Consider the following 12,158-nt stretch of genomic DNA (forward strand, 5'->3'; position numbering starts at 1 on the left):
CGTAAGTTCTGGATCTCACCAGCCACTCTCAAGACTTACAGCCTTCAGGATTGTGGCCCAAACTCAGGGCCTGGCTGGGAGCACCCGTGAGACCGAGCAGAGGGCTCGCCTCTAGGCCACGGCTGGTTAGCTCTGCTGACAGCTACCACAGAGGCTGGCCCAGGTCACCACACTCTCAGGTCTTTCAAGAGAAGCCAGAAAGCCACATTTTAAATAAGGCAACTATTTCAAACTCTGTAAGACACCACGTGGGCAGGCCAGGCCAAGTGCACTGCCAGGCTGCGGTTTCCGACTGGACTGTTGCCCCAGGGCAGACCTTCAGTGAGGGGGCCCCATTGCCAAGAGTCTGACTTTCTAGTCCCCAAGGACTGGGCCAGGACACACGAGGGACCCCAGAAAATGGGGATGGGAACTGCTCCTGCATCAGAAAGCACCCCCAGAATGCCCCACACCATACCAGCTCACAGCCAGCGCTGAGGCGGGAGCTGTCTTTAAGGGGACGTCCTGTCTTTCATAAAGTTAAACCTCGTGCCCTGAAGCTGAGGGGAGAGTGGGGGGACTCAAAGCCACGACCCCTACTTGTTGGCCCAGAGATGTCTTTCCATCCTGACGCCCCTCCCCTCATGGTCACCTGGGAGGGCCATGTCCACCCTGCCCTGTGGAGGAGAACGCAGATGCCTGGGAAAGTCCGGGGCTGGACACAAGGCTCTGTCCAAGCAAATCCAGTGGCTGGAGAGCAAGCTGCAGGTGCCTCCCAGCCCTACTATGCTGGATCAGATGAGCTGTGCTGTGGTCTAGAAGTTTCCAATCCCAAGGAACTGGGGAGTGAGCAGCATCTTGGCCCCAAATAATGCCACCAGCCTCACATTTCTGACTCCCCTTCCTTACGAAAGCACTGAGTTCCTTCCAGGGTGACAAGAGGCTGACACTTTGCTCATCAGACCAATCCCAAAGGGAAACGAAACAGAAGACCTGGCTGAACTTGACCATGTGAAATTTCCCAGCACTCACAGGAAAAGGGGACCTACGTTATTACTGAGAAGGCCAGATAATCAAAGCGCCAGGGTGGGACACAGCTGCCTTTCTTGCTCTGCCCCGTTCCCACACCTCCAGAAGATGGCGCTCTCCCACTCTCTCCCAGCCTGGAGCCCGCTGCAGAAGCTGAAGTTTCCCAGGGAGCCGCTAAAAGCCCACCAACTTGCACAGGACTCCGCCCACCCGCCTGCCACCCCTTAAGCCCTAGCACACCCCACCTGCCTCCGCCACAAGTTTGAAGAAATACCTGCTGTTGGCCCCAAGGAGCAACGGGGTGAGGCTGGTCAAACCACGGGGGCTTGTTAGGCGGAATCTGGTCGTGAGGCCCGGGGCCACGGGGGCCAGTGGTGGCAGGGTCCTGAACCCCTCCTGAGGCGTCGTACTCAGAGGAGCCCGGCATCTGGATGGGGGGCTTGCTGTCATCTAGAGCCAGGAAGGAAAGGCAGTGAGCAGCCCCCTGGCAGTGGGGCGCGCCTGAGGCAATCTTCAGCAACCACCCCGGGCCAGCCAGGGCTGGGCTTTATTTCCACATGACTCCCTGCTTCACGACCCCACTGAAAACTGTGATGGCCTCCAGGAAGGCAGCGGGAAGAGGAGGACTACCTCACACGGCACACACCCCCTCCTCGCAAACTTTTATAAGCAGCATCTTACTCTGCTTTGTTGACTTGAGTTTGCTGAAGACTCTTTATCAACACTCAGTTTTATTAAATACCTTTCTGTATCTAGTTGAAACATCCCTTCTCTCCATCTGATATGTATTTCATCAGCTTTTCTAGTGGTAAACCATCCTTACACATTCCTGGGACACGTCCCGTTTGGTCGTGATGCATTCTTAAAATACCTGCCTGCGTTCCATTTGGTAAGATTTTGTTCAGTATTCCCGCATCTTTGTTCAGAGGTGACACCAGATTACATCTTTGCTTCTTTGCGTGTCCTTGTCACCTGGTGTAAAGGTTACCCTAGTCTTGAGGAACGCCTTGGGCAGCCTTCCCCTCTATCTGTGCTCTCGAACACTTTGTATGGGAGCGAACTGTCTGAGCTCTAAGGGTCTCGTTACATTTACCTATAAAACCGCCTGCCCTGGTGCCTTCCACAGCTTAGGGTCTGGCCCCAGGACTGGGCCTGGGACTACAGAACCAGAGCCCGTCTCTGGGGGAGGAGGCTACTTTGGGGAGGGTACTGAGGGAGCTGCATACCCGGCTGGGTGGTTGGCGGGATGGCTGGGGCAGGCGTGGGTGCTGGGGGCGGGGCAGGTGGTGGTGGTGTGGCCTTGACTTCTGCTTCCATTTGCGGCATCTGGATATGCTGCTGCTGCTGCTGCTGCTGCTGCTGTTGCTGTTGCTGCTGGGCCAGGCTATTGACAAACTCCTCGTGCTGCGTCTTGAGGGTTTGGATCTGCTGCTGGAAGGCCAGCTGCACCGGCTGGACCACCGAGGAGTACTCGTTGATGAGCGTTGCCTGGCAGAGAGAGAAGAGCAGCTGGCACTCAGGATGTGAGCCTTGGGTCCCACACCTTCTGGAGCAGCACAGGGGGAGACGCCTGGAAAGCACCCAGCAAGTAGGGGCGCTGCCACAGGCAGCAAGGCCCAGGGGCCTGGAGCAGGTAGGCAACTGTTACATAAAATAGTCAGACCGTCTTGACTACCACAGAGCGTCTGAATCTAGCCAAAGACGTCAGTGCAGTTTAGAATTTCTCAGTAACAGGAATAAGCAATGACCTGGACGGCCAGACAGGTATAAAAAACACATCACTGACGAACTTTCTGGAACATGCTCACGGGGTGTGGTTTTGAGCAAATTACAACCTCGCTGAGCCTCAATTTCCTCACCTGTATAAGGGGACATGCCTTGGAGGATTTCAGAGAGAACTCAGTGATATAACACACAAAAGGGACTAATGGGAGGGAGCTCAGTAAACACGAGCAGCTATTGCGGACCAAAGGGAAAAAAGGAGTTTATGTCACTGTGGTGTGGCGGCACCCACTTTTATTTAACAACAAAAAAAATGGGTGAAATTCAGATAAAGCACGAGATGCACTTTCGTCATTTGCCTTTCTGAGCATGGCAGCTTCTCGCCTGTTGGGAGGTGGCATTTAGGACCACAGCACAGGAACCGGTCAACAGAGAGCTCCTGGCATTCAATCAGACCTTTGCAAGGAGAGAGCTTCTGGCCCGATGGAGAACAGGGGTGCGAGCTGGGCCTGTTACTCCAGCAGCTGTGAATGGGTCACAGCACAGGTGACCAACGGCAGCCCGCCCCTCCCCACCGTGTGCCCCGTCCTCTGAGCAGACGCGCCTGAGAGAAGGCAGACCTGCACACAGGGAACACTGACTGTGCACCGCAGGACAACCGAGGCGGCCTAGACTGCGTGGGGTCCCTCCTGCCTCCATCGTGGGGAGGCAGGCCTGCAAAGCCACAGCCGACGGGCCGAAGAACCTGCCGAGAGCAGGGCCTGAATTGGGCAGCCTGCTCACGAGGGCACCAGGAAAGAAACCTGACCACTCACCTAGGAGAGGCTACCGGGTACTGTGGACTCAGAGCCCAGCCTGCCTCCACTCATCACCATCCCAGAGGGCCCCTGGGAGCCCAGCTGGGAAAATGCCACCCAGGCTCGGATATTGCTACCCACCGCCAGCAGCTCCCGGCCCAGTGGGGGACAGAGACCCCTGACTTCTGGGAACATGCTGTGGCGGCAGCTGCCACACACTCTGGGCAGGTGGCACTCACCTGGTACTGGCCAAGCCCCAGGGCTGGGCTCTGTAACTGCTGGATGATGGAGTCGTCAAAATAGCCGTTCTTCTCCCAGAGCTGCAGAAGCTGCACAGGGGGGAGGCCAGGTCAGGGGGAACAAGCGCCCCAGCCCACCCCTCTCCCCGGCCCTGGCTGCCCCACATACCCGGGCAATCTTCTGCTGCTTGTCCTCCTCCACAGCCAAGAAGCTGGTGCAGTAGATGGGCACCACGACCTTCTGCAGGGCGGCCAGCAGCTCCCTGGCCTGCTTGCGCTGGCTGTGAGGGAGAGACCTTCCGCGCGTCAGGGCCCTGGGGCGGGACCCGGCCACGCGCCCGTTACCATTGCGGCTCCAGCCACAGCAGCCTCTGCCTTCTTGGGAAATGGGCCCCCAACCCGGCCAGGACGAGGGCTGAGCTCCCCCTAAGACCTGTGTGGCACCTGGGCCCGAGTGGCAGATGGACAGCAGTGAGAGGAGGGAAAGAACACAGCCTGGGGACCTTCAGGGCAAAGTCTGTCATCCTAGTCTCCTCATCAGTTCCCTCCCAGGGTGGCGTGGATGGACAGCCATGGTACCTCTAAGAACCCAGGCTGTCCACAAAGGGTGGGCCACAGCTGCTGTGGGCTCAGGGCCTTGTCCCCACCACCTTGCTCAGTACTGTCAACCACAACACATAGGGAAACCTGGGCTTGGGCACCATCCTTCAGGAGGCAGAGGGAACATGTGGGTACCCCAGGCATCCAGGGACCTGATGCTCGGTGGGTGAGACCGCCTGCCCCACATCCTCTTGGGGGTACTCTATGCATAACTGGGTGTGGAGGCCCCTGGGGCTGTGCAACGAGGTGGCACGGGGCCCCAAGTGTGGCGGTGGCAGAGCCCAGATGGCACATCTGCTGCCTCCCAGGGGAAGCCACGGGGCAGCCGTCAAGCGGCTCTACCTCCTCCCAGTGCCGAGCTCACCAGAGGGAGCTCAGAGAGAGGAAAGAGGGCCTGGGACCAGGAAGCCGGTCAGGGGAGGGAGGGCAGTCCAGGCGGGAGGACAGGGCGGGCAGCATGGGGCTGCTGGACAGAGCAGAGCTCAAGAAGAGCACGGCTGGAGAACGGCCAGAAACAGGGCTGTCTCTGCAGAGCTGCCCTGGAGTCAGCGGAGCAGGTGGTGGAAGCAGGAGGGCAGAGAAGGTTCCAAGAGGGTGCTGGTTTCCGACAGCAGAGAAACGAGGGGATGATGATGCAGGGAGCGGCTGTGTGGCACAGGAAACAGGGAGGGGTGGGGACCCAGGCTGCACGTGCGGCAGAACATGGGATAAGACAGGGCCTGCAGCCAGGGCTGGGCTTAGCAGCGCACCTACTCACCGGCCCCTTCAGCCCGGCCAAGCTCAAAGCCAAACGTAGCAGCCAGTCCCGCCTCCTGCACACTAGCCTCACGACGACGTACGCTCCTGCCCGTCCCTCCCACCTGGTTGCCTAAGTTCCCTTTGTCATAAGGCCAGAGAGACTGCGCAGAAGTAAACGCCAGATTGGCCTTAGGGAGGGCTGTGTGCGGGGGCTGGTAGTCTCTACAGGGTGGGACAGAGGATCAGCAAAGGGGACCTCGTGGGAGGGACCTTGAAGCAGAGCAGTCAAATGACAGGCATTTGTGTGCGTGCATGTAGATCAGCGAAGGGGAGTTGGCAGCCCCCTGCAGAGAGGCTGAAAGACACCCACAAGCTGCCCCAAGGAGAGCAAGGAGCCAGGGGACAGTGCCCCAGGTGAGGTGAGGGGTCTGGGACAGGCGGCGAGGCCTGGGGGATGGGGTGTCCTCCCGAAGCAGGGCTCGTGACTCAGACTGACCCTCCCTCAGGGTCTTTGGACAAGTGACCCCAGTCCCAGGCCAGGCCAAGCTGCCGAGTGCAGAGCAGTGGCCCCAGAGAGGGCCAGAGGCGCAGGAGGGAAGCCAGAGCCTGGCGGGCCCTCACCAGTGGTGCAGGACGTCATTGATGAGATAGATGAGGTGCAGTCGCAGCTCGAAGTGTGCCCCATCAGCCGTGATGCGGTTCCGGAGGTGGCCTGCCATCAGCTCGCAGTGTGGCGGGGACTTGGCGTTGCTGAACATCCAGTTCTTCCCGGCCTGCAACAGCCAGGCAGACAGTGAGCAGGGCTGGGCTCCCCCAGGCCAGAGAGTGTGCAGGCGCCCTGGAAGGTCAGGGCGCACCCTGAGGGCTTGGCTGCTTGCTTTGGCCTCTCCCTCTCAGATAGGCTCAAGAGGGAAGGGAACAGGCAGACAGGGCGCTCCTAGAGCAGTCCTGGCCCCGACAGGTGTGGCAGGCTCCCACCTCATCAGGAGCACCAGGTTCTGGGAGAACCCCCCGACCTCGTCCCCACCTGGCCTCACCGAGATGGCATCTTTGGTGCATGTGTCAATGATGGGCTGCAGCAGGTTGTCAAACTCATTCATGTCCAGCTGGGTCTCCTCCAGGAGCTTCTGCATCTGCTGCTCCACTGCGTGGGCCACGGCTGCTGTCACCTGCTCCTGGGAGGCCAGGCGGGCCCGAGACTGCGTGAGGAGGGACCTCCCAGCCTGGCCCATCAGTGCCCCACCCCTAGTACCAGGAGGCCCCGTCCTGCACACCTACAGCCCCCCAGACACACATCTGGGACAGACACAGCCACGGCGGGCAGAGCGGGCAGAGGATAAAGCAAGAGGAGACATAGTGAAAGGTGATGTCTGCCCCCAAGGTGACAGGCAGAAAGATTAAGACCCAGAGGAACAAGGAACTTTTTAAATCAATTCAACAAAAAAAGAAAAAACGAGTGATAGGTGTGAACAGACATACAAATGGTCACTAGTCAAGTGACAGGAGAGCCACCTCAATAGCAATTAGGGATTGCTAAAATGCGAGGTTTTCGCCCATTAGATTGGCCAACCGAGACATGGCTGAGCTCCAGCACTGCTGTGGGACAGGCAGTCAGCTCACGGCTGGCCGGGGCTGGACAGCCCAGTCTGTGATGCGCTCCATACGGAAACTGGCGTGAGTGTTCTGGAATGTTTGGTTTTCAGCAATGTGACAGTAATCTTACATCTGGAATCTAGTAATAAAACTGGGGCCGGGGTTTTGGATGCCTTATTATCCATCACATTTTCCTGGCAATTCACTTGTATTTGGCCGAAGTACCAGACTGTGAAGCATCAGGACAAAAAGGTCCTTCCCAACAAAAGCTTGGGTGACCTAGCTAGCAGGAGCTGGTGCCAACGGTACCAGAGGCCACCTGGCAGCCTCTGCCACACAATTTCTACGAGCAGTCCCACTTGTAGGTGTCCACCGCAGCATGACAGGTCAAGAGCTTGTGCGATGACTTCACTGGAATGAGAAGCAACCTCAGCATCGGGTGTCAGAGGTCGAGCTAAACACACCACGGGTGGTAGCAGCACTGTGTGACAGCGGCTAACGCGCACTGAGCCCCAGGCAATAGGGCAGCCCCGTCCTCAGCACTGACACGTGCTAACGAGCCCTCCTGACAGCTATTACTAGTCCCGACGTACAGCTGCAAAAAGCCAGGCATGGGATGAGCCCCAGGTAGCCACCTCAGGGCCAAGGGGGTGAAGCAGAGCTGGCCCCATACCTGTCTGAGGGCCAGCAGGTGCTGCTCCTGCTGCTGCAGGTTCCACTGGCTCTGCTGGATGAGCTCGTCCATGGACGGGGCGCCTTGGGCTGGCGGCATGGGCGCAGCAGGGGCCAGCGGGGGCTGTGGCAGGGGTGGCAAGGCCGAGGTCGTCTCCAGTTCTGGGGCCTGCTGCTTACAGATGACTGATGGGAGAGGAGGAAAGATGGCCCCCATGAGGAGGTAGCCAGAGTCCAGATGTCCCCGACCAGCTGCCTCTGAGGCAGCTCCAAGTCACAGGGGCTCCCTCTGCCTACACTCACCACCCACAAGAGGACCTCTGTGCTGTGCTGTGGCCACCCCGGCCCTTCCCCATCCCTCTCTGAGCCCACCCCTCCTGGTCCGCCCTCCATGCCCACGCTGCCCTCAACGTGAAAAGGCCCTGCCCCCTTTCTGTGTTCCCACCCACTGCCTTCCACTTTCCTGTCTGTCTTTTCCTTGAAGACCCTCAGAACTGTCACCTTGCCACTCTCTAGCCCATTAGCCAGCCTTGCCCACTATCCTTCTGGCTCAGACCAAGCCCACCCCCTCCACCCTGTCCACCCCTCCCCAGGCCTGAACTGGTGCTAAACCCACACAAGGGCCACTGCTGGACAAACAGACCCTCTGCGAGCGTATCTCTCGTCCCCCAGCCTCCTCGGCAGCTATCTCTAACCTTTACCTCTGTCCCCCAATCTATTCTTCACTTTCAAGACATCAAAGCCACTGGACCCCTGGCTGGCCGGCCAGCGAGCCCATGAGTCTGCAGCCCCACAGCAGGAGGACATCAGCTCTCAACAATTTCACAGCCAAGATTCATCTTCAGTTCTTCATCTTCCCCGTATCACAACTCACGGGAGTCTGGCTCTGCCCACCTACCCCTACTCCCAAGGCTGTTTTGGACACCCTTACTCAGCCGGTGGCCCTGTCTCAGGTCCTTGTCTCACTTAGCCTGTGTGGCTGGCCCCTTGGCCCCTTCTTCCTTCTCTGTCTGCAAAGGAGCCAGTATTAAGGGCTGAGGCAGTAAGTGCTCTTCTCTGTGCAAGGCCCCAGGGGGTGTGACATGCTCCTGCGGCTGCAGCTCTGATCTGCACTCTACAATTCCTAAATCCATCATCTTCATCCAGAATTCCTCAAGCTTTGGATCTGATTACAAACCAAACAGCCCACAGGCTTTCCACAGGCACCTCACACACGCACGCATCTCCTCTGGCCCCAGGCTCCACCCCCCCAGGACAGATCCCCTCCTTATCTCCATGGCTGGCACAGCTATGCCCACAGACCCAATCCAGGGGCCTAGAAGATCCACGCACTTCTCTCTTCCTTGCACGTCATGCTAATAAGTTGCCCCATGCTGTCAAGTCAGCCTCCTGGCTCGCACTTCAACTGTCACCACCATAACTCTGCTGTCACCTGCATCACCCTCAGAACTAGTCTCCCTGCATCCAGTCCTACCCCCTCCACCTCTTCTCTACAAGGCAACTGTAGTTGGCTGTTAGTGCTGAGTCAATTCCTACTCCTAGTGCCCCTATGGCCAGCAGAGCAGAACCCTGCCCAGACTGTGCGCCACCCTCTTGCCTTCCGGTGCTAAATCAGATATGCTCCGCTGCTACTCAAGAGGGTTTTTGTGGCCCATTTTTGGGAGGTGGGTGGCCAGGTCCTTCTTCCTGGTCTTAGTCTGGAAGCTATGCTGAAACCTGTTCACCATGGGGGGCCCTACTTGTACTTGAAATCCCAGTGGCATAGCTTTCAGCATCACAGCAACACACAGCCTTCACAGAATGGCAACCGGCAGACGGGTGGTGGGGGTCCCTGACTGAGAAACGGACCCAGGCTGTGGTGGTGACAGTGCCAAATCTTAACCACCACACCACCGGGACTGTCCATAGGGCCGCTGCTCCAAGTGTGGTCTGAGGACCAGCTCCGGGTGATACCAAGACTAGATGAGTACAGAAAGGGTGGAGTGTTTTGGCACTTTTGTAGCAATTTCGTTAGCACGTGAATTTCACAGTTCACATTTTCACTGTACTTTGCAAAAATGCACTTTACATAACAGATTGGAAATTTTAGAAAACAAAAACTAGTCCTTCACCAGAGGTTGTAAAGTGCCATTCTACAACAGTTCTGGGAGTCAGTCTTCTCCAACTACCTGAGTGAAGGGCAGTTCACACAGTGGCTAATCCTACTCCAGAACACAGTCCAGAAACCCTTTAAGAGCTCCCCCACAACTTCGGGGAGAATTCCTAAGTACTTGGCAAGCCAGCCCTCTCCACTCTGCACCTGCACTTCTAGCCACTCCAAGAACCCCTCCTTCTCTGGGTTTCAGCCTCCCCAAGCTTTTGTCCCCTCCCCTCCCCAGCCCCTCCTAAAGCCCTTTCCTCTGCCTGAACACTTTCCTCAGTTTCCATCCAGCTAACTCTGACACATTCTTTATGCCACCCGAGACATCGTTACCTGTAGAAAGCATTTCCTGAGCCACAATCTTCCCCTGCTAGAAGCACCCCATCTTTTCTCAGTTGTCACACCAAGTCCCAAGCAGCCCCCGATTTCTGACCCTCCAGGGTGGGAGAGGGGTCCCTTCGCAGGGGGAGCAGCTCTGGCCTCATGGTCACTCGAGCCAAAGCACTGTCCTCCCCAACCTGGTTATGTCACCCTCATCAATATCCAACTGGTGCCTCAGTTCACAGATTCTACTCCTTAACCCCACCTGGCCCATGCCCACTCCTCTGACTCAACTCACTGCCCTAATTCAGACCTCACTACGAACTGCTCCTTCACCTGCTGGCCTCTGTTCATGCTCCCTCCAGCCTGTCCTTCACGCTGGCCACACGAACATGACCCACCTCTCCCTTGTTTCAGATTCTCTTGTGGCTTCCTAGTGCCATCAGCAAGGGTTTTTAAGTTGATGTGCTGGGGCTACGGAAGGGCTGTTCTGGAAACACGTAAGTGCATATAATATCTTGCCTACAATTTCAGGCAGCAGATCTTCCCACCCCCACCTCAAAGCTAAAACAGGCACCAGGAGAACCCCTGGACTGAGGGAGAAAACCCAAACTTCCCCCTAGCATTCAGCCCTTCCAGTTAAACCCTTCCGTTCTCTACACACGTTCTATGCTCCAGCCATGCTGGGCCTCTCATGGCTCCTCTCATGGGTACCTAAACACACTGTGCTCGTTCCAGCTACTGCACCTTTGCTGTGTCTTACAAATTCTTGATTCAACATCTACTATGTGCCAAGTAGTAAGACACAACAGTGATCCAAACAAGGTGTGGTTGGCCTCAAGGAGCTTGTAGTCAAGGAAGCATTCACCTTTCAGTGCCCATTTATTTGGCAATCCCCTACTCGTCCAATCAAACACATCTAAAAGCTAGGGGTTTGCTGGTGAACAAGACAGATATGGGCTCTGCTCTCGGGAACCTTACCATCTGGTGACTATTTATTTATTATTTAAAGGCCAGGTGTGATTCCTAACCCCATCTTAAACTTTTTGAAGGCAAGGGCAGAAGTCTGATGCCCAACTCAGTGAATATGGATAAACATCTGCCAAATACTAAAATCCAGAGAAACAATTCTTTTAAATCTCGACTGGAAACATCTCAAATGCACATAAACCTTGCTCGACCCACAGAGACCCCACAAAGGGGGCTGGACAGTGCCTGTCCCGAGGGTCCCAGGTCGGTTTCTATCACTTTCTCTCTGGAAAACACTGAAGCAGTCATTCTACTTCTGCTGACCTCAACCATCATGTCTGAAAAACAGAAGAGGAATCTCTGATTTGGAGCCCAGAAGAAGGATCAATAACCTCGTTCTTCATTACACTGGGACCAGCAGCTGCTCGCTGCAGGGCCCTGGGAACAGCGGCAGAGATCACGAAGGCCGAGCTGCCCCATTTGCACAGAGAAAGAGCGTGCGACCCAAAAGAAGACAGTTTGCGGCAGAGCCCGAACTGGAATCAGAAAGGAATCGTTTAGGAGGCGGCCTGAGAGCTAGAGAGAACTCACGCTGCTGCTGCTCCAGCGCCAGCTTGCACTTGTAGTAACTGTAGAACTCGCCTCCGAACAGAAACGAGAATTTCGGGTTGTCCTTCTGCTTCTCCATCGTCATCTTCTCAAACTCGGGCCCATTGCGAGCCACGAACTGGGCCAGCTTGTCGATGACATTTCGCAGCTCCTGGTCTGGAGAACGGAGAAAAGGCCACGCGGGGCATCAGCGAGGACCGGCCCAATCCAGCGGCCCTGGTGCCCCAGCCCGCGTCCGCCATGCCAGGGTCCCTAGGGGTGGGCCCGGGAGAGGCCGCCCTAGTACGGGTCCCGATAGGGGCCACACACACGCCGGGGACGCGGGACCCGCGGGAGAGGCCGCAGGCGAATCCGGGAGGCCGAGCCCCGCCCCCTCCTAGGCCCGGGGACCCCAGGAGGCGGGACGGGCCAACAAGGGATTCCGAGGAGAGAGAAACGGTCCCCGGGCCCGGGCTGGGCCTCACCGTCGGGCGGCAGCGGCATCTCCATGGCTCCGGCCGTGGGGAACGTTCTCTGGCGCCTCACGATCGCCCACCAGCGCCGTCTGCGGAAGCCGGCCGGAAATGGCGCGAGAGAGCCGTTTACGGCCCTCGCGGGCAGCTTCCGCCCGCCACTTACGGCCGTCTCCGGGAAACCCCGGAAGTGAGGGCAAGAGGAGGGCGGTAAGAAGCCGAGCGAGGCCAGGCGCGTCGGAGGGACCAGGGACAAGCACGCGCCGGGGGCTTTACTGCGCATGCGCGGGTTGGGCGC

At 57.6% G+C, this 12,158-nt stretch overlaps 1 protein-coding gene across 1 annotated transcript in view; it reads right to left on the reverse strand.

The window, feature by feature from the left end:
* Window positions 1–12,154, reverse strand: part of CHERP (calcium homeostasis endoplasmic reticulum protein) — an 18,577-nt gene extending 6,423 nt beyond the window's left edge. Inside the window, 9 exon segments of the mRNA XM_046670940.1 lie at window positions 1,283–1,458; window positions 2,235–2,496; window positions 3,767–3,856; window positions 3,936–4,047; window positions 5,726–5,877; window positions 6,142–6,279; window positions 7,371–7,555; window positions 11,391–11,564; window positions 11,873–12,154. Coding sequence (XP_046526896.1) covers window positions 1,283–1,458; window positions 2,235–2,496; window positions 3,767–3,856; window positions 3,936–4,047; window positions 5,726–5,877; window positions 6,142–6,279; window positions 7,371–7,555; window positions 11,391–11,564; window positions 11,873–12,143 — 1,560 coding nt within the window. The 5' untranslated portion in view covers window positions 12,144–12,154.
* Window positions 12,155–12,158: the final 4 nt, after the last annotated feature.

The sequence above is a fragment of the Equus quagga genome, chromosome 9, assembly GCF_021613505.1.
Source record: "Equus quagga isolate Etosha38 chromosome 9, UCLA_HA_Equagga_1.0, whole genome shotgun sequence".
In the NCBI taxonomy this organism is placed as follows: Eukaryota; Metazoa; Chordata; class Mammalia; order Perissodactyla; family Equidae; genus Equus; species Equus quagga.